A 22,433-nucleotide genomic window follows, 5' to 3' on the forward strand; every position below is an offset into this window, starting at 1 on the left:
TGTGGCTCTGAGCAGAGCAGGACCCAACAGCCACCTGCGTGTCCTTTCCCAAAACAGGGCCCAACACCAAGCCGTCTTGGGCCTTTGTGCTGTTCTGGGAAAGCTCAGTGGAGTCCCCTGCGTGTGTGGCCAGCTCCAGGGCCGCTGTCTGCCAGGCCAGCAGAACGGCACCTTCTTTCTTTCCTGGTCTAAATGGCCTGGTCTGCCTGGGGCCGACCCCTGGGCACAATGTGGCTGCAGGGGAACTCAGCCCCTGGCTCCGGGGCCTGTTCTGTGCACAGCCCAGAGCCAGCTGGATCCCATGTATCATTTCTCAGGGCTCACGGGAGGCTAAGAGGGTCCTAGCACCACTCAGTGACTGAGCTCTCTGGGGTTTCCCCAGGGGCCAGGGTCTGTGTCTGTACGGTGGAGAACAGTGGGAAAGGCTCAAGGCCCGGTGCCCCCACGAAGCCCCTCAGAAGAGCCCCCACTGTCTCCTGGACCACCTCTTGCTCCTCACCCTGGGGCTCTGGTTTTGGAAATGTGGCATTCCCAGAAGAGGTTACCTGTTGGCGCTGGGCTTGCTATTTCTAAGACATGAAATGATCTTTTAAAAAAAAATAATAAAAATCGATGGCTCTTTTAAAATCCCATGAAAACTTAGCTTTCTATAAGGTGATAAGTCTTGAGTCACTTCCCACCTCCCTCCACCCTGACCACTCCTGCCCTGGGCCATGAGACAAACGGCTTTTCCCTTCTGTAAGTGACTACAGTTTGAACTCTAACTGCCAGGTAATGATGTATAAAGCAAATATTAAAGTGAGTTAAAATGCTAATACTCCTCCCTTGTTTTGAACAGGAACAGAAATTCTTGGCAAGTCAGTTCGTATTATATTCTCTACGTTAGGAGTGTGCACATTTTTTGCAGTTGGCTACATGCTGCTGCCACTGTTTGCTTACTTCATCAGAGACTGGCGGATGCTGCTGCTGGCGCTGACCGTGCCGGGGCTGCTGTGCGTCCCGCTATGGTGGTGAGTGTGGCTCAGCCCCAGACAGCCCCCTGCTGCTGGCCAGCACAGCCTGGAGCCGAGAGCCTGGTGCTGACCCTGGTGTGACCTCACTGTAGCTGGCTAAGGCTGGGCCTCGAAGCCCAGAGACTGTTCTCCTGGCTGGGTGGGTCTGTGTGCTGGGGTTTAATTCTCCTCTGTCCCACAAAGCACCCTTCTCAGGAAATCCAGCCTTTACCCCTCCCCAGTCTTGTCTGCTGTTGGTGGTGGTTTTTATTTGTGGAGATGGTCTTGTTGGGTTTTGTTGTTTAGAACTCCACCACCCCACCAACCCCAGGTGTTTTGACACTTTTCTCTTTCTCCCTATGGACTCAACTAATGTAGTTTCTGTCCTCAAGCATCTAAGGAGCGCCTGTTTATCTGCTTTGTCTAGAAGGGCAACAGAATTACTTTCCTTCAATGAATTGTCAGAGAAATGACCTCTTCTCTCCTCCCTCAACCCGCCAACCCCATTTTGACACACGAGTATGGGAATCACACAATCACAAAATCACTAGCCCTAGGTTTTCCCTTTATGGTTATGTGGGAGATTTCAGGTGAGAGAGCAAATTAAGAACAATGGAATCTGGTCCCAGCCATACCCTCTTTTTGGGGAGTCCCCATTTCTTTGGTTTTTCACATTTAAGCAAGAGGAAAGGGGATTTCTTCCATCGCTGGGTCTGGCGCTCTCTCTCTCTCTCTCTCTCTCAATTCTTTTTTGTTTGGTTTCAGGACATTGAAATCAAATCTCCCAGTAGTGCCCTGGTCAGTGTAGTTCAGTGGTTAGAGCGTTGGCCCATGCACCAACGGGTGTCAGTTTTAATTCCCAGTCAAGCGCAGAGGTACCTAGGTTGCAGGTTCGATCCCCCAGGTTCAGTTGGGGAGTGTGCGGGAGGCAATTGATGTGTGTCTCTCACATCGATGTCTCCCCCTTTCCCCCCCTCTCCCTTTACTCTCTCTAAAAATCAATGGAAAAACATCCTCAGATGAAGATTAACAACAGCAACAACAAATCTCCCAGCAGTGACTGGTTTTATCGAACTGTTCTACCTACTTGCACACAGTGAATGCTTCTTTGATCATTTTTTGGAACTCACACTTTAGACGAGCCCTCCTGGTTGCCCTGTCCTGTGGACACGCTGCCAGGAGAGATGCCTAGAAGTCCGTTATCTTGCTGCAAGTGTTATGCAGCCACAGAGGCTGATAGGTAGCACACATTGGCCTGGTTGAACCAGATGGCTCAGGTTGGACCCACTCCAAGCTACTATCTTCTTATGACCTCGGAGACTCTATGGTTTACCAGTGTAAATTTTTGGCATGGGTGTGCGTGGGGGGAGAGAGAGCACCTTTTTTCCTCTTATTTCCCTGGAATTTGAGGGACAGTGTGTTAAAGGTTAGCTACTATTCTGATTCGGAGGTTTCCCCTGGAACCCAGTCTGATGGTCAGGAGAGCTTATGGTGAACAAGGGCAGGCCATTATCTACACAGCTCTGCCTCCAAGAAAAGCGAGGGCAATTTTCTGGTAGAGGAATCACCATCATCACCATCATCATCATCATCACACCCTCTAACCACAACTCCTTGCTAACTGAATCTAGTGTAAATGCTTTTGGTGACCCAGTGCTCTCTGAAGACACAAGACAAGATTATTCATAGGTTATTTTCTGCCTCTTCAGATGAATGATTTTAATAATTGATGTTCCCTGGCTCTCATCCTTTTGGCATAAGAGACCAGTACTTTTAACATATGTTATAACTGTATATTTCTATGAGAGAGAGAGAGAGAGAGAGAGAGAGAGAGAGAGAGAGAGAGAGAGAGAGAGAGACTAAAAATAGAACGGTTCTGATTGACTAAGAGATTAGTAGGGATTTTAATCTGTGGGACTTGTATCTTTCCCTCGGGACCAAATAGCACAGCAAGGACTAACTCTGATAGGTCAGCCCCTTGAGTTTCCAGCGGAGAAGGCCCATCCCATGAGGAGCGGCCTCTCTCACTCTTGCCCTAAGGAGAGTCCTATCTTCTGCTGCCCCTGGCTGGTCTGGGAGTGCTCCTGGCCATGGGCACACTGCCAGGGACAGCCCCGCCCCACACAGACGCAGTCCGGGGCCAGCACTACAAGCTGCGTGCTGGTCCTGCAAGGTTAAAACAACAGTCTCACCATTTTCCTACAAAAACAAAATCACTTCATTCTGAACATCTTGTCCTTACGGGTGGGCCTTCCTGGAGCGACGCTGGAATGATGGGCGGGGATGGTGGGGGATGCTTCGGGCTGCTGGGCTCTCTGCTGCCCGTCAGCGAGTGACACAGACTCTCCAGCAACCCCCTCCCCTGTTCACTGTGAATTAACACTGCAGAGAGACGACCGTGTACAACCTCGCGTGGTGCTCCACTGACTAAGTGGTCAGCTAGACTCGGTTCTTCCTACACCAAAACCCATGGCAGTTCAGCAGGAGGGATTGCAGTCAGCCTGAGTACGGGGGCTGGAAATGGGAGGGGAGCAGAGTCATTGCAGGTGGCTTGGGGATTTTTTATGTCCCAAGTTCGCTTTAAAAGGCTTGCCCACAAGTTTGAATGGAGTACGTGATAGAGGGTGGGGAGGGAGCCCATCGATGCAATGTGGGGAAAGCTTTGCAATATCCAGCTGCCTAAACATTAGGACTGAGGCCAATGATGCCCTCAGGGCCTGTAGTAAGAAAGATGGGATATTTTTAAGAACAACCTGGTTGGGGAAAGATACTGCTCAGAAGCCAAAGTGTCCATGATGTACACAGTGGCTGTGTGTAAGACCCCTAATTCTGCACGAAGGCAGTAGTCACTAGCCACATGCTGCTTTTTAAATTAAAATTGGTTAAAAACAAATGGAATTAAAATTCACTTCCTCAGTCACACTAGCTCAATAGCTGCACGTGGTTAGTGGCTACTGTACTGGATAGCCCAGCTCTAATTACTGAAGGTCAGTGACCTGACATCATCATGGTTGCAACGGGTACCACGTAAGGGCATCTTCTGAAAACTGCAAACTGGGCTCAGTTTTCAGCCACTGTGCTGGGAGGCTGGGACAGGGAGCTGGGGTTGGCTATTTGATCAGTTGTCTTTTGCTCTGAGATCATTCCTATTGAGGCTTTGGAGGGGCCCATTTAAGTAGAGGAGGCCTCTGTATCTGCTACACGTAATGTACTTTCTAAGTACTGATGAGTAGGTAAGGAAAACAAGAGCCGGCAGGAGAATGGCTAAGAGATTCTAAGAAATAAAAATTGGGAAGGAATTTAAAAATATAAATAAATATGTGCATGATAAAAATAAATAGAAAAAGAAAAAATAGAAACATTAGGAAAGAAGTCAACTGTGTTTGACCATCAATTAAAATGTAGAAAGATTGTCTAATTTTTAAAATTAACTTTCTAGACATAAAAAAAAAAGACAACATTGGCTGTCTCCCCAAATCTGGTTTGGGGGCTCACTGACCCGGGAATCTGTTGGAGTTGAGGAGGACAGCCCACAGGAGGAGTCAGGGCACCCACCTTCTCTGAGGAGCACAGATGCCCTGGCCGTCCTCACACATAGACTTGAGCGCAGCACCAGCTGGGGCCCAGGGAGTCTCCCAGGGACGGACACACAGAGACACTGGGCTGTGTTTCCTTTTAAGAGCCACACTTGGCTGTTAAGTTTTTGATGGCCGTCTCCAGCTCCCCTGGCTTAAACCCATGCACAGTTAACGTTATACCTTACACTGCTCCTGGCCTCAAATACAACTGATGATCAGTCTTGTGATTTGTTCAGAACTTTGCAACGTGAAGGTGCTTTTATTTATTCCTATAATCAATGGAAATATTATGAGGCCTCAGCTTTAAAAAAAACAAAAAACTAGAATTTTACAAAATAAAAATTATTTGGGGAACAACTTATGGCTAATAGTATGAAACCCGGCCTTTGTGAAAAATTATAAACCATTAAAAATGAATTCTAGGTTTATTCCTGAATCTCCGCGGTGGCTGATATCCCAGAGAAGATTTAGAGAGGCTGAAGCTATCATCCAAAAAGCTGCAAAAATGAACAATGTAGCGGTCCCGGGGGTGATTTTTGACCCCGTGGAGGTAAGCATTTGCAGATGTTTTCTCTTGAGGTCAGTCACGCATTCTTGATCTTAATGGAATTTAATTTAATTCAATGTATTTTGAGTGCCCACCAGGTACCAGGCTCTGTCCAAGGCCTTAGAGACACAACAATGATTAAATTCTGAGATAAAACCCACCATGAAGAGATGTGTGTGAATTAAATGCTATAATATATGTAAACTGCTTAGCATAGAGCAAGTGTTAACTAAACATTAGTTCCCTTCCTTTTTGCAAGTTCATCTCCAGCTTTTTATTGGTATTGCTCCATACCATTGATGCAGCTACATACTGGTGAATATATATTATATATATACTAGAGGCCTGGTGCACGAAATTCATGCACAGGGGGTAGCGGGGGTGGGGGGTGTTCCCTCAGCCCAGCCTGCACCCTCTCACAATCTGGGACCCCTCAGGGGATGTCCTCAGGGATTCCTGTGGGATCAGGCCTAAACCGGCAGTCGGACATCCCTCTCGCAATCTGGGACTGCTGGCTCCTAACCACTCGCCTTTCTTCCTGCCATGAGGCACATTGGACCTGAACTGGATGGGTCCACGAAGGGAAAGGGAGCTTGTGCTTTCCCAAGGCCCAGTCACCTCCCCTGCTCACCTCCCAGGTAGAGTCCTCTTTAGGAGGATCTGCAGAGCCCTGCGCCAGCAAATGCAGCCTGCTCGGGATGGAGAGCTAGCCATATGCCCATTTCTCAGGAGAGGAAACTGAGGTACAGAGAAGTAATTTCCCCAGGATCACACAGCTAGAAGTCTCACCGGATCTCTCCAGAGCCAAAGTGCATGTACTTACCCGGGCTTCTTTACCTGATATGAGGAGCAGTGGTGTTAACTTGGACAGGAAAGAATGAAAAGTAGTATCATTTGGAAAGCAATCTCAAGCTTCTCAGATTTCCTTTCTGAAGCATCTCCAACTTGCTTGGTGCCTGGTCCAAAGGCATTTTGGTGGCTCCCACACAGGCCAAGCATGAGCACTGGATACAAGAATGTTCTTGTCCTGAGGTTTCCGAACGTGGCTGCCTATCACAATCACTCAAGGGACCTTAAAATGCAGATTCCCAGGCATCTGCCCGCCCCCCCCCCCAGCAAAGAGTGTGATTAAGCAAGTTCAGGTGGGACCTAGCAACCTGCATTTTCACAAGGGCCCTGTGGAAGCACCAAATGTCAGCACAGGCCTGACTCACGGGTCCCATCTGTGCATGGCACTACTCCCAGAACCCTCCAGGTTCCCTCCAGCTATGCAGGGGCTTTGCTTTGTGGTCGTAACAGAGCAGCATGCTCCAAGTAGTGTGGAAGAAACAAGGTAATATGCCTGTGAGCTGCGTGAGGAGGCGTCTGATTATTCCTGAAAGAAGGATGCTAATATCTGGGGAACACCAGCTACAAAGGTGGGCTGGCGCCCTCACTTCTTTTATCATAGAACCTCCTTCCTCAGCCTCATTGTACACACATCATATGGCCACAAAGTCCTTGCACTTTATCCCAAAGAGATTCCGCACCTCAGAGCCTTGTAACTTTTTAGTTTTAATGCTAATAAGCTTGGTTATCTAGATTCCTAACATATGGCGAGTTAACATCAGTAAATTAAAAGTAAAGGAGGGCTCAGAGGGAAGGTGTGGAGGGGTGGGTGGGAAGAGATTAACCAAAGAACTTACATGCATAGCCCATGGACATAGTGTGGTGAAGACCTGGGGTAAGGGGCAGGGGCAGGCTAGAAGGGGTCAATGAGGGAAAAAGCAGGGGGGGGGGACATATGTAATCTTTCAACAATAAAGGTTTTTTGGGGTTTTTTTTTTAAGTAAAGGAGGGGAGCCCATTGACAGTAGTAAGAAATTGCCACTCACCACTAACAGCTAGCATCTTAATGGCACAGTAATAATGTTAACAGTTAAAATGTATTGGGCATTTACGTAGTTCAGGTATATGCTAAGCTACATTTAATCTTCTCAACTCCATATATATATTGTGGGGACACCAGGGTGTCCCTCCAAAATGTATACATACTTAACAGCTGATAGCTCAATTGATGTTTCTTTCTTTTCAGGTTTAACCCATTGGAATTAATTGTTCAAAGTGTGTATCGTTTTCTGGGGGCATCCTATTTTACAGAGAAGTAAATGGGTGCTGAGAGAGGATAAATAGTAACTTTCCCAAGGTCCCACAGTTAACTCAAATCTGTTCAAGTCTGTTTTGACTCAGAGACCTCAACAAGAAAAGTATAAAAAGCAGACAGGGACCTCAAGGCATACAGCCCTACCCACGCAAGGATCACAGCGCAGTGTGATTCAGCTGCCCATCGTGATGAGCGTGAGGCAGGGAACGGCTGTGCTGGCAGTTAGACTCTCTATAAGAGACCGTGGGGCCACTGTTATATATTTTAAAGGCTTCTGTCTTAAATTAGCCACAAACACTTTAGTGTTAGAATAAAGTGTCATATATGTACATGCTCTTATTCCCTGAGAATTCCTGATTTCTAAGCATATTCAAGGTAAAGTGCATAAGTGTTTGCCATGCAGTCATGGCCAAAGATACTTCCTCACTAGCTCTTAATCTTATGGTTATTTGCATTATTTTAGCTACAGGAGCTAAAACCCCTGAAGCAGGAGAAAATTTTTATTCTGGACCTGTTCAGGACGAGAAATATTGCCACAATAACCACTATGTCTATACTGCTATGGTAAGTAATAAGTGATCTGGAAGTGTGATATACAGCACAAATAAGCATATGACTTATTTTCTTTAGTTCAAGGGAACATCTGGACAAGGCGTGGCTCTTCATGAGACAAAATAAAAATTATCCTATATAGCCCTAACCGGTTTGGCTCAGTGGATAGAGTGTTGGCCTGCGGACTCAAGGGTCCCAGGTTCGATTCCAGTCAAGGGCATGTACCTTGGTTGCGGGCACATACCCAGTAGGGAGTGTGCAGGAGGCAGCTGATCAATGTTTCTCTCTCATTGATGTTTCTAACTATCCCTCTCCCTTCCTCTCTGTAAAAAATCAATAAAATATGTATTTTTTAAAAATTATCCTATATAATAAAGAGGTAATATGCAAATTGACCATCACTCCAACACACAAGATGGCCCCCCCATGTGGACACAAGATGGCCAGCAGGGGAGGGCAGTTGTGGGCGACCAGGCCTGCAGGGGAGGGCAGTTAGGGGTGACCAGGCCATCAGGGGAAGGTAGTTAGGGCAATCGGGCTGGCAGGGGAGCAGTTAGGCATTGATCAGGCTGGCAGGGAAGTGGTTAGGGGATGATCACGCTTGCAGGCAGAAGTGGTTAGGGGCAATCAGGCAGGCAGGCAGGCGAGTGGTTGGGAGCCAGCAGTTCTGGATTATAAGAGGGATCCCAGATTGGAGAGGGTGCAGGCTGGGCTGATGGACACACACACACACACACACACACACACACACACACCCTGCCCCCTGTGCATGAATTTTATGTACCGGGACTCTAGTCTATATATATAAAAGGCTAATATGCTAAGTGTCCAACCATCTGACTGGTCACTATGACATGCACTGATCACCAAGGGGCAGATGCTCAATGCAGGAGCTGTCATGATGCACACTGGCCATCTACAGAGAAATGGCACCACAGACCTGGCACCCACAAAGCAATACCTGGCTCCCCCCAAGTGGGACACAGGTCCCACCACCACCCCAGAGCGACACCCCACCAAATTGCAGCCGACATGTAGCAAAGCCCAGCTTGCTCTCCCTAGTGACTAGCCTCCTTGGAGTTTCTTCAGCCCAGGAACATGACTTGCTTTATAGCCAGTTGCAAACATTTTACACTTTAACTAAATGCCTGTGAAGCATTTCCCCATGCCTCATCTCATTTTATCCTCACTGAAGTCCTGGAGTAGGTAGATAGGAGAGTTGGTAGAATCCTTTTCTTTTCATTAGCTGGAAAACAGAGATTTAGAAAGCTTAGAAACTTGACCCGACTGAAAAGAAGTAAGAAATGGTGGACGTTGAAAATGACTTCAGGTTTTCTCACTGCGCAGAATATAGTCAAACACTGCTTCAGTTAAATATTTTACCCTTTGTTCTCCCTGCGTGATCTACAATAATAATCTGCTTCATGTTGATATTTACTGCTGTGTTGCTGACAATTACCTGAAAGAAAAGTTGGGGTGCTTCACTGGGCTGGAAAAAGTTTAGCTACATCAGAAAGCAGGTCTAATTAAGTAAGTTTATTCTATACATAAAAGGCTAAGTTGACTCACGCATGCACGATACATATAAAGCTCTCACTGGCGCCAATCGCATGCCTGTGTTTCAATCTGTCATTGTCGATCATGAATTTGGTTGACACCTCTCTTATAGAGAAAGGGTGAATAGCGATACTAAAATATTTCTTCTAATTAACCTTTTGCACTCGGATGTCGAGTGTGACTTGACACGGTTAGCATTGGTAGCAGCTCGAGAAAAAAGCAAGTGAGTGCAAAGGGTTAATTTCCTTTCAATGTGCATGAATTCGTGCACTGGGCCACTAGTAAAATTTTAAGTTATTTGGAGATGCCTCAATTCAATTCATGGAACTGGATACTAAAAAAATAAGTCACAGGGAGCAATAAAGTCTGCTGCACTGTGGCCCACAGGGACAGGGTCCCTCCATTTGGGATTAATGATGTCCTTGGTGCCTGAAGCCAAGATGCTAATTCAGCTCCTACTTCCTGAAGCTGTACTGGCAATTGAACAGGGAGATTAGAATAACCTGAATCCCTACTGCCTAGATGGGAGTTTGTTTGTTTTTGTTTTTAAATAATCCTCATTGGAATATATGTTTATTGATTTTAGAGAGGGGGATGGAGCGGGGAGAGAGAAAGAGAGAAACTTATGGGTCCTGACTGGGGATCGAATCTGCAACCTAAGTACATGCCCTGACTGGGAATTGAACCCAAAACCTTTTGGTGTACAGGACAATGTGCCAACCAACTGAGCCATCTGGCCAGGTTCCAGATTGGGGTTTTGACAAGCTTTTTATACTTGCCAATTGCAAACTACCAAGTGTTTTTTAAAAGTTCTTTACACACACACACACACACACACACACACACACACACACACACACTAGAGGCCCAGTGCATGAAATTTGTGCACGGGGGCGGGGGGAGGGTCCCCTCAGCCCGGCCTGCACCCTCTCCAATCCGGGACCCCTTAGGGGATGTCCAACTGCCTCTTGCAATCTGGGACCGCTGGCTCCTAACCGTTCGCCTGCCTGCCTGCCTGATCGCCCCTAATCACCTCTGCCTGCTAGCCTGATCGCCCCTAACTGCTCCCCTGCTAGCCTGATCACCCCTAACCGCCTCTGCCTTGTCCTGCACCCGGGACCCAGGATTCCCTCTCTCTGGCCAACCACAGACACCCAGGACCTGGGCTGGCTTTGCCTGGGCCAGCAGCAGCCTCAGGGGACCTTGGGTGGGTGGCTTCGCCTGGGCTGCAGCCACAGGCACCCAGGACCATGGGGCGGGCGGCTTGTCCCTCTCCCAGGCCACAGCCCCAGCCACTGGCGCCCGGGACTGCAGGGTGGGCAGCTTGTCCCTCTCCCAGGCTGCAGGCACAGGCGCTGGTGCCCAGGACCGCGGGGTGTATGGCTTGTCCCTCTCCCGGGCCACAGCCTGGCTGGTCCCCATTCCTCTCTCAAGCTCATTTGTGCCTGGCTGGTCCCCATTCCTCTCTCCCCAGTGTTGAGTGTATGAGCCGTTACTGCATGAGGGCGTGATGACCATTTGCATATTAGCTCTTTATTATATAGGTATTTAAAAATATTTTTTTATTGATTTCAAAGAGGAAAGGTGGGGGAGAAAGAGAGAGAGAGAGAGAGAAACATCAATGATGAGAGAGAATCATTGATTGGCTGCTTCCTGCACGCCCCACACTGGGGATCAAGCCCGCACCCCTGGGCATGTGCCCTGACAGGGAATCGAACCTTGATCTCCTGGTTCATAGGTCGACGTTTAACCACTGAGCCACACCGGCAGGCTACCAAGTGATTTTAAGGCATCGAAATAATGAATTGACTAGTTTTAATAATAGATCTGCCAAGAAATGAGGAAGAAGAAAAAAAACATGCTTATCCCATGATGGCAACAGAAAGAAAGATGATTGTCATAACTAGTAGGTTCAGACTGCAGCTAGTCTATTTTTAGGGCCATCCCATTTTGCAGTTCGAGGAAACCGATGACAGAGCTTATGACTGAATTAAGCAAATGTGTCCAGGCACCTGGCTTTCGTCCCTCACTGTAGGCCTCCTTAGTTCTCACCTGTCAGCATAGTCACTGGTTTTTATCTAAGCTGCTCTTATTACCAAATGTGAAAATCACTAAGATTCCTAGACAGATCAAGTTTAATTTTTGTTGTATTTTGCAATAGCCCTTGTGCTACCCAACCTAATAAAGTATGTATAAAAATCTCCAACAGTGTCCTGAAAAGATTCTTCAGATATCCTCTGCTTTCGTTCATCTGAATAATAAGCAAACTTCTGCACAGGGAAGCCTGCATAGGGCAGTGATTTTTCCACAGAGAAGCTTTTCCATGGAAGTTAACTGTAATGGCAGGATATATGGCGTGCACTTCACGATACTTTGAAACATTATGGGTCTCCATTCTTTTCCCTAAAGTGAGTTTTACTAAATCTCTTGGAATTTACTATAAGTGGATCCCACAGTATTACCTATGTTTCTCCTTTTCCTTCTTCTTCTTGTTTTTTTGGTAAGAATGAAGTATGGATTTTATGTTCACTGACATGACTGACATACATTCTTTCTTCAAATAGTAGCTCTAAAGGAATGAAGATGTACAAACTGTTCAAGAAATATTGAAATGTAAAATTAATTAGACCAGGGTAGGGGTTGTTGTGTACTGGTATATCTAGACTTGTGCTGTCCAATAGAACTTTTTGCAGTGATGAAAATGGTTTTATCTGTGTTGTCCACTATAGTAGCCACTAGCCACATGTGGCTATTAAGCAATTGAAGTGTGACTAGTGCGATGGAGGAACTGAATCTTTGATTTTTTTCTTTTAAGTAGTTTTATTGTTGTTGTTAATCCTTACCAGAAGAGATTCCTCCATTGATTTTTAGAGAGAGTGGAAGGGAGGGGAGAGACAGAGAGAGAAGCATCGTTGTGAGAGAGACACATCAATAAGTTACCTCCTGCATGCAACTTGACCAGGGATGGGAATCTAGCCTGCAACCGAGGTATGTGCCCTTGACTGGAATTGAACCCGAGACCCTTCAGTCTGCAGTCCAATGCTCTATCCACTGAACCAAACCGGTCAGGGCTGATTTTATTTAATTTTAATGTATTTACTTTTAAAAAGCCATATGTAGTTACTGGCTACTTACAGGAAAACAGAATCTAGACAATTTCTTGACCATTATGAAAGTTTAGAGTGATTCATGCCATCCTTTTATCACTTTTGTTTTTTCTTTTTTTCTTTTAGGATGCTAACCTCTGTCGGTTACTTCGCTCTGTCTCTCAACTCTCCTAATCTACATGGAGATGCCTACCTGAACTGTTTCCTCTCTGCCCTGATCGAAGTTCCAGCTTACATTACAGCCTGGCTGCTCCTGCGAACCCTGCCCAGGCGGTATATCATAGCTGGAGTGCTGTTCTTGGGAGGAGGCGTGCTTCTCTTAATTCAACTGGTACCTGTAGGTAAGAAGTTAACCAACAGCAACAGCTTAACAGAAAAGACCTACACCTTGACTTGAGCTAGTTATTGGTCACTGCTCCCTGTTTATGTAGCCTTCCCATCATATGCCATTCATAAGTCAATTAGACAAATGATAGCTTCTATGTGATTTCCCGTGTTCAAAACAATACCCTCAAACAGATGAGTCAGCCTTGGAGAGTTGGAAATCATTACCTGAAAAGGAAAAATAACGCTCCCAGTCATCCCTGTCGTAGAAACCTTCACCCAAACCTTCAAACCTCTTTCTTGAAGACACAATCCTGATTCCCAATTTCTTGGTACTTTCTAACCTTTATTTGAGGTGCATACTCAAGTGTAAGAGTTAGTAGTTCATGCCAGTTCCAGTATAAATTCAGTGATTTTTAGGGTGTGTAATGTTTTAGTTAGAGATCACACAGAACAACCTAAACTGATAAACAAAAATAGGTCCAGATATATAGAAGCATCAAACAGACCGTCAAACCTCAGAGGGAAGGCAGGGGAAGGTGGAAGGAGGGAGGGTGAAAGATCAACCAAAGGACTTGTATGCTTGCATATAAGCATAACCAATGGACACAGACAGTAGCAAGGTGAGGGCATGTGCTGGGGGGTGGGAGTGGCCCGGGAGAGGTCAATAGGGGGAAAAGGAGACATATGTAATACTTACAATAAAAATTTTAAATTAAAAAAAAGAGCACACCAAGGGACATATGCTTCCTTTCTGCTTATGTCTAACATTCTCATACTATTAAATTGTTAAGACAATAGATTATTGATACCTAGTATTATACATACAAATATGTATTTCTTGCCTGGCCAGCATGGCTCAGTGGTTGAGCGTCGAACTATGAACCAAGAGGTCACAGTTCGATTCCTGGTCAGAGCACATGCCCAGGTTGTGGGCTCAATCCCCAATGTGGGATTGTGCAGGAGGCAGCCAATCAATGATTCTCTCTCATCATTCATGTTTCTATCTCTCTCTCCCTCTCCATTCTCTCTGAAATCAATAAAATATATATATTTTTTAAAAGGAATATGTATTTCTTAATAATACTAAGCAGGATAGAAAGCATTGGTTCTTCTCGTTGAAGATTAAACTTAACTATATTAACATGCTAACGACTTACCATGAAAGTGCTGTAACAAGTAAAAGTGGACAAAGGTCACTGAATGTGTAAATGATCTAGACTAATAGTAGAGCCAAGCACAAGGCAACCCCTCACTCTCCATCTTTGTCCATGTCAATTATTAAAACATTTGAAGAGAAAGTGTCATTTGGGGAATATCTCTACATTGTGAAAAACATGCTCCTTCAAGCAAAGAGAACCATAAAAGCTACTGAGTTGAGAACATATGACTTCTAAAGCACCTCTGTTTACACTGGGTCTCTTTTCCAGATTACAACTTCTTGTCCATTGGCCTGGTGATGTTAGGGAAATTCGGGATCACCGCTGCTTTCTCCATGCTGTACGTCTTCACCGCAGAGCTCTATCCCACCCTGGTCAGAAACATGGCTGTGGGGATCACCTCCATGGCCTCCAGAGTGGGCAGCATCATCGCTCCCTACTTCGTGTACCTCGGTGAGACACAACTTATCGGTCTGTTCTTTTCTTAAATGTAAAAGTAATGTATTTTCATTGCATAGAAAGTACTGAAAAAAGTACAAGTTTATCTCTTCTCTCTCAGTTCCCCAAATCACACCCCTAGAAGTAATTAATATTAACAGTTTGGTGAGTAGCCCTTCAGATATTTTGTGTGTATATATATTTTTTTAACACAAAAACAAAAATTATATATATACACTGAGTGGCCAGATTATTATGATCTCTGGACGCATAAAATCTGGCCACTCAGTGTATATCCTATATAATAAAAGGCTAATATGCAAATTGTCCCCTCGACCAGGAGTTCGACCAGCAGGCAGGCCGGCCAATTGCCCATGTCCCCTCCCCCTGGCCAGGCTGACTGGACCCTACCCATGCACGAATTCATGCACTGGGCCTAATACACACACACACACACACACACACACACACACACACACACATATATATATATATATATATATATATATACACACACACATATACATATACATATATACATACATACACACACACACACACACACACACACACACACACTGAGTGGCCAGATTATTATGCATTCAGAGATCATAATGAATCTGGCCACATTATAAATATAATCCCCAAAGAATATAAGAATTCTCAGAATAGGTACACTCAATTCTTACAGAGAAACATTTTCCTATCTTATGCATCCTCTGCACAGCTGCCCTAAATAACACCCAAGAAAACACATTATTATATAGAATGGTGTCGTTTCCCTTTGTTCTTCCCTGTACTTTCAAATCATGCTCATATAGTCAAACAGTGGGCCACTGATACGTAAAAAATGGAGAAGTCTAAGACAGAGCTTCCTATTTCACAACCACTACTCCTGTTAGTGACTCATAACCTCAGCACAGTTTCAAGATTAATGTTTTGGGTTGTTGTTGTTTTTTGTCAAATAAAATTCTTGGGTGTGTTGTTCCTCTATAATCTCTTTATGCAGATGGGAAGCAAAATAAGGATCTGTTATTCTCCTGAGTGACATTGTATAAAGAAGAGATGAAGTGGTTCTTCCAATTACATATAAAACCAAGACTTACAAATGCTGCAAAAAAAAAAAAAGAAAGAAAAGAAAAAGAAACCAAAGCACTGCTTTCACAGTGCCTAACATTTATTTTTTTAATTGGATTGAACATATTACTTAGATTTTTTTTTCCAAGTCCCTTGACTCTATGGACCTCACTTTCCACTGCAGCCTACTGGTTTGGGTCAAAGCAAAGGTCACACCAATCTTGATAGCCAGTACCTGTCCCTGCACCAGACTGGTCAACCTCTTTCCCCTTAATGTCCTCCCATTCCCTCTTCTTCAGTTACCTCCACCTTCAGGGGAGAACCTTGCTTAGGCAAATATTCCTATCAAAGGAACATCTTTCACACATGATCATATAGCAGCTTAGCGAATACCAGTTGACATGAGAGACCTTCTGATAATGCAAAACAAATGGTGTGTTTTACATACTTTTTAACTTCAGAAAATGTTCCAATTTAAAACTGCTGTCAAGTATTGTTTGCCACCTTTACAAAACGATGCTCGAGAGCTCCTGGAGAATCCCTTTTTCTTTTTTATTCTTTTTTTTTCTTTTTTTTTTATATTTCTTTATTGATTTCAGAGAGGAAGGGAGAAGGAGAGAGAGATAGAAACATCAATGATGAGAGAGAATCATTGATCGGCTGCCTCCTGCACACCCCCCACTGGGGACTGAGCCCGCAACCCAGGCATGCGCCCTTGGCCGGAATCGAACCTGGGACCCTTCAGTCCACAGGCTGACGCTCTATCCACTGAGCCAAGCCGGCTAGGGCAGAATCCCTTTTTCTAACTATGTCCTGTGCCTTACAGGTGCTTACAACAGAGCTCTGCCCTACATCCTCATGGGCAGCCTGACCATCCTGATCGGAATCATCACCCTGTTTTTCCCTGAAAGTTTTGGAATGACTCTACCAGAGTCCTTAGAGGAGATGCAGAAAGTGAAATGGTAAGTGGAACTTTAAAAAATTATATCAAAATATCTCAGAAAGAATAAATATGCAAGAATGGGTAGGGAGAGTAGCGCTATCATATAATCAAGTGTATTATGAAGCAGTGGTAGTGAAAACAGTGTGCTGATGGCATAGGAATAGAAATCACTGGAATAGAGTTCGAATTAAACCCAAGAAAATATGAGAATTCTGTATATGATAAAAAGTAGAAATTCAAAAGCAGTGGGGAAACGTTAGATTATTCAGTAAAAGATATTAGAACATTCAGCTAGCCATTTTGGATAAATAAAAAATTGAGTCCTGCTTCAAAACGCATCCATATAAATTCCAGAAAGATTAAAAGTTGTAGCCTAAAAATGTAAAATCATAAACATACCAGAAGAAAAATATTTTTATAACTTTTGAGAGGGCCTTTCTGAGCATAATCTGAAAAGTAACAAGCCATAAAGGAAAATATTGATATAGCTAATGATGTAATTTTAGAAATCGTTGGCACAGCAAAAAAGAAACCATAAACAAAGACAAAGGTCAACAAGGCAGGAGGGAAATATTTGCAACATGCAACACAAACCCAGGGCTGGTATACCTAATATATACAAAACGCTCTTGGTGATCAGTAGGGGAAAAGACAAACAACTCAGTAGGGAAACTTAGCAGAGGTCATGAACAAGCAGTTTATAGAAAAGGACATTTCAGTGGCAGATATACACTGAGTGGCCAGATTATTATGCTCTCTGAACGCATAATAATTTGGCCACTCAGTGTATATCCTATATAATAAAAGGCTAATATGCAAATTGTCCCCTTGACCAGAAATTCGACCAGCAGGCAGGCCGGCCAACCGCCCATGTCCTCTCCCCCTGGCCAGGCTGGCCGGACCCCACCCATGCATGAATTCATGCACTGGGCCTCTAATATATATATACTGAGTGGCCAGATTATTATGCATTCAGAGATCATAATAATATGGCCACTCAGTATATATATGAAGAAATTATCCACATTAATAAAAATATATCAAATAAAATAATTCAGTATCATTTCTTTGACTTATGAGATTATGAGGGTTTTTCCTCCTGATACCAACCAATTCTAACACCAGCTGGCCTATAATTTAATTCAGTTCTAACACTAACTACCTGGAGTTTGCATCAGACTCCACTGGTTTAAAGGCTCAGTCTCCCTTCAGATGTCAGTCACAGGTATCAGGTCCCCCGGTGACTCACACTTCTGTACAACTTGGCTACAAAGTTGGGTGTTTCCACACACCCACTCCTGAAGGACGTTTGGTAATCTGCTAGAACGACTTGCAGAATTCAGGAAAACACTTTCCTTACTATTACTGGGTTTATCGTAAAGGATACAAGTGAACAGCCAGATGAAGAGGTGAGTGGGGTGAGGTCCGAAAGGGTCCACAGTGCAGAGCTTCTGTCCCTGTGGAGTTGGGGAGTGCCCTAGCCCAGCACAGGGATGTGTTCGCCAATTCAGAGGCTCTGTGCACCCCAGTGTTTAGGGGGTTTTATGGAGGTTTCAACATATAGACATAGAAATGGTCAATTATTAATTCAGCTCCCATCCTGAAGTTATCTTAGGGGGGCCCAGCCAAGAGTCACCTCATTTGAATAAAAGATGCTCCTATTACCCCTATCTCTCAGGAAATTACAAGGGATTTAAGAGTTCTACTGTTGGTAACAGGGACAAAAACCAAATATCTTTCTATGATATCACAGATTGGCACACATTTAAAAGATAAGTGGTTTGGTAGGAGAAGTTTAGATTCTAGAATGAGACTGCCTGGCTTCAAATCCCACATCTACCGCATAAATTTGGGGAAATTTAATTTGAGGTAAACTTAATTTTCACTAAACTTCAGTATTGTAAGGTTATATAAGATTGTAAGGTTATATAAGATAACATGTTTTAGTGCCTGGCCGTGATAAAGGTAAGTCTTTATCATGTGAATGGATTCTGATCTCTGACAGAACACATAGTAAAAGATGCATATTTTTGATAAGCTATTTTCTTGTCATGGTACAACCAGTTCAATATCAACTTTAACTCGTGAGCACTTCATTCTTACCAATCTATCCTTTCCTCAGGGAAACAAAAAGAGTGTAAATTCTGGGTTTTGTTTATGGTTAATTAAGAAAATGACTCCAAATATTCAAAATAATAAAATATTAGTTCTAGGTTCTACTTAGAGTTACAATCATTACTTGTTCATTGAAGAAATGTTTTCCAGTGTCGGTTTAGAATGTTGAGGAAGAGAGTTGTGAATATTTAATTTTCTTTAGCACGCATCTTATTTTCAGGTTCAGGTCTGGGAAAAAAGCAAGAAATTCAATGAACAACGAAGAAAACCCCAAAGTTCTAATAACTTCATTCTGATAAAATGTCTACCCCACTCGGTGAACTGAAAAACAGAGACATAAGACCCTGAAGAAACCAAAGCTTTTCCTGATGAAATGGACTGACTGTAACCAAACGGGCCCTGCTGTTGAGAAATGCTTGTCGTGTAGCAAATTCTGGGCCACTCTTCCAGATAATCTCCTTTTTAAAAAACTAACCATTTATATAGAGTCCACCTTACTAATTAATTCAGTGAAATGGGTTTGTAAGGTTGTTTGAAAATGTGTTGGTTAAGGACTAGTCAATGCACATAAAGATTAACACTCATTTCCAAACATACAACTGCTATCCAAATAAAAAGTGTCACTGTATTCACACAACTGTCAGGTGACAACAGTGTGTGTGTGTGTGTGTGTGTGTGTGTGTGTGTGTGTGTGTGTGTGTACGCGTGTGTAAGTGAACCGGCACATTCAAAATTATAGTCCTTTCTACAGTGAACTAATATACTGCTATAATCAAATGGCAGCATTCCTAGCCATAAAATCTTATACACTCCTTTGAGAGGATTAACAGTGTTTGCAAGAGCCTGGCTTCTATTTTTTTAAATTATTTTTATTGATTTCAGAGAGGAAGGGAGAGAAAGAAACAACAATGATGAGAAACAATCATTGATTGGCTGCCTCCTGCATGCCCCCACTGAGGATTGAGCTCACAATCTGGGCTTGTGCTTTGACCAAGAATCAAACCATGACTTCCTGGTTCATAGGTCAATGCTCAACCACTGAGCCACAGCGGCTGGGCACCTGTCGGCTTTTAAGAAGGGAACCAGAGCAGATCCCGGCTACAATGCCAGGGGCTACAGCTCACAGACTATTAAAAGATCCACTTTTGTGCTCTCTTTGAGCACATGACTAAACCTTCTATTTCCTAAGACTGGCTTAAGAGATATTTTACTGGTAAACAGAGAATCATGAAAACCGCAAAACAGTAAGATTGGTAGAGATGGTTTGTGTGCCCCACAGCCAAGAGGGGTCAGCACCTAGGGAGAAGGCTGTCCAAGCCAACCATCTAGGGAGCCTTTTAAAACAGTTCTTTCCATTAATACACCTTCCCAAGCACAGTGTGCAGCTACCTCCACTCCACCCAGGGTGCTTCTGATCAGCAATCGCGGAACCTCTGCTCCATGAATGAGCGGCATGAAAGATAAAAGCTACCATAAGTTCAGAAAATAAATCTCAGCCCTATGTGGCACCATGTTTTGGGTCGAGATGATAGCACAGCAAGCAGTAACTTGGGGCAGCATGCTTTCATTGATGGTGGCTTCTCTGAGGGCAGCATGGTGACGAGCTACTGATGACCCTTTAATACATCCAGGGCCACGGTGTGTGCATGGAAATAGACAGCTACTAATTGGTAATATGCTGCTTGGTGGCATCATCTCCTTAAAATAATTATCCCCAAATGTTAACTTTCACTGTCTAAACATTTTTCTTTTTTAAATGTATTTTTATTGATTTCAGAGAGCAAGGGAGAGGGAGAGAGCAATAGAAACATCAATGACGACAATGATCGACTGCCTCCTGCACGCCCCCTACTGGGGATCGAGCCCGCAACCCGGGCATGTACTCTGACCAGGAATTGAACCATGGTTCATACATAGGTTGATCGACGCTCAACCACTGAGCCACGCCGGCCGAGCTGTCTAAACATTTTTCAAAGGAAGCTTTGAGGTAACATCCTGATACACTCATTATTTTGAAATCCTTATCTTTAACTTTTCTGATTAGCTCAGAATTTGTTCTCTAGACTGCCATATTCCTAACACATATTTTATATCCTACAGACACACTGCTTCTGCATTTTGATTGTTACTTAAAATTCACTAAAATATCTTAGAATAGCTTATGCTTTGTCTTTGGGAATACAGGTGAGCAGCTATATCCTGCTTTTATTTCCCCACGGATACAGCCCGTCTGATGGCCATCCCACCTTCCCCACCAGGCACTAGGCAGCCTGTCTCGCTGAGAGGAGGTCATGCTGACTCCCAAGAAGCTCTCCTTGAACTTCATTCCCAGCAGCAGTGACTGTTCACTCTGCGATGCTCTCCTAGTACTTGTTACCCTCACTCTGTTGGGCTCTATTCCCCACCCCCATATGGTGATTAGCCTCTGGGAGCCAGGGACCTTGCCTGCTTATCTTTTGACAAATATTTATTTTAATTAAAATACTTTATAACTCTAGCTTGGTAAGAAATGTTATGTTGGATACATAGATATTTGAATATTTAAACACCTAAATGTAAAATGCTCTTAAAGCTTTTTTAAATACAAAAAGTAAGGATCTGTCTTTTATTGCTGTTTGTATGGGTGCTTTATATTTTACTAGAGGCCCAGTGCACTAAATTCGTGCATGGGTAGGGTCCCTAGGCCTGGCCAGTGATCAGGGCCTGTCTGTGGGGCAACTGGCGGGGCAATTGGGGCCCCTGCTCACACCCACCTTGGCCTGACACCTCCCGCTCACCTGCTCCACCATCCTGCCATGGTCCCGCCCTCCTCAGGACCCATCGGGGCCTGCAGTGCCTCCACTGCCGCCTGCTGCCAGCGCCACATCACCGAGGCCCGCCATGTTCCAGGCCACCCCCTGGTGGTCAGTGCACATCTAACTCCTGGTCGGTCAAATTCCCGCCTGTGAGGATGATTTGCATATTAGCCTTTTATTATATAGGACTAGAGGCCCGGTGCATGAAATTCATGCATGGGGGTGAGGTTCCCTCAGCCCAGCCTGCACCCTCTCTAATTGGGGACCCCTTGGGTGATGTCTGACAGCCAGTTTAGGCCTGATACCTGTGGGATCGGGCCTAAACCGGCAGTCGGACATACCTCTCGCAATCTGGGATCACTGGCTCCCAACCGCTCACCTGCCTGCCTGATCACCCCTAACTGCCCTCCCCTGCCGACCTGATCTTGCCGCCAACTGCTCTCCCTTGCCGGCCTGATCTCGCCCCCAACTGCTCTCCCCTGCCGGCCTGATCTCGCCCCCAACTGCTCTCCCCTGCTGGTCTATCTCACCCCCAACTGCCCTCCCCTGCCAGCTTGATCTTACCCCAGTGGCCCTTCCTGTCGGCCTGATCTTACCCCCAACTGCCCTCTCTGCCTCGGCCCCCATCACCATGGCTTTGTCCAGAAGGAAGTCGGACGTCCAGAAGATGGCCAGTCGACCTGGTCTGATTAGCATATTACGCTTTTAGTAGTATAGATAGATTGTATAGGATAGAATTGCTTAAATGGCGGGGGGGGGGGGGGGGGGCGCGGCAGGAGCCTTTTTAATCAGGAGGAGATGCTCTTGGCAGACAAAAATACATAATCCCTATATCTGGACTGATAGCCAGCCATATGCACTATACTGCCAAACTGGTCATTAAAAAATTGAATCGCTTTCTTACACCTTATACCAAACAGCTGTTGCCCTTAAAACCCCTCCTCAGCCCCCACCTTAGGTTCTGCCTTCATAGTTCACCCTGATTAGGTTCTGATTGGTCGGTTTCTATGCCAGTCAGTGTCGAAAGCTCCGCCTCCTAGGCAGCCATTGGCTCCTCACACTTCACCCAGATTTGGTTCTGATTGGTCGGTTTCTATGCCAGTCA

General features: G+C 44.8%; 1 protein-coding gene across 2 annotated transcripts in view; it reads left to right on the forward strand.

The window, feature by feature from the left end:
• Positions 1 to 21,943, forward strand: part of SLC22A4 (solute carrier family 22 member 4) — a 45,146-nt gene extending 23,203 nt beyond the window's left edge. The window contains exons 4-10 of one of the 2 annotated variants that reach the window (XM_079771125.1): positions 839 to 1,010; positions 4,994 to 5,120; positions 7,724 to 7,824; positions 12,603 to 12,817; positions 14,231 to 14,413; positions 16,302 to 16,437; positions 18,754 to 21,943. In XM_079771125.1, the coding sequence (XP_079627251.1) occupies positions 839 to 1,010; positions 4,994 to 5,120; positions 7,724 to 7,824; positions 12,603 to 12,817; positions 14,231 to 14,413; positions 16,302 to 16,437; positions 18,754 to 18,829 (1,010 nt within the window). In that variant the 3' untranslated portion in view covers positions 18,830 to 21,943. The remainder of the gene's footprint in view (positions 1 to 838; positions 1,011 to 4,993; positions 5,121 to 7,723; positions 7,825 to 12,602; positions 12,818 to 14,230; positions 14,414 to 16,301; positions 16,438 to 18,753) is intronic. The other variant, XM_079771126.1, reaches the window with a different exon arrangement.
• Positions 21,944 to 22,433: the final 490 nt, after the last annotated feature.

Source organism: Cnephaeus nilssonii, assembly GCF_951640355.1.
Source record: "Cnephaeus nilssonii genome assembly, chromosome: 5".
Taxonomy (NCBI): Eukaryota; Metazoa; Chordata; class Mammalia; order Chiroptera; family Vespertilionidae; genus Cnephaeus; species Cnephaeus nilssonii.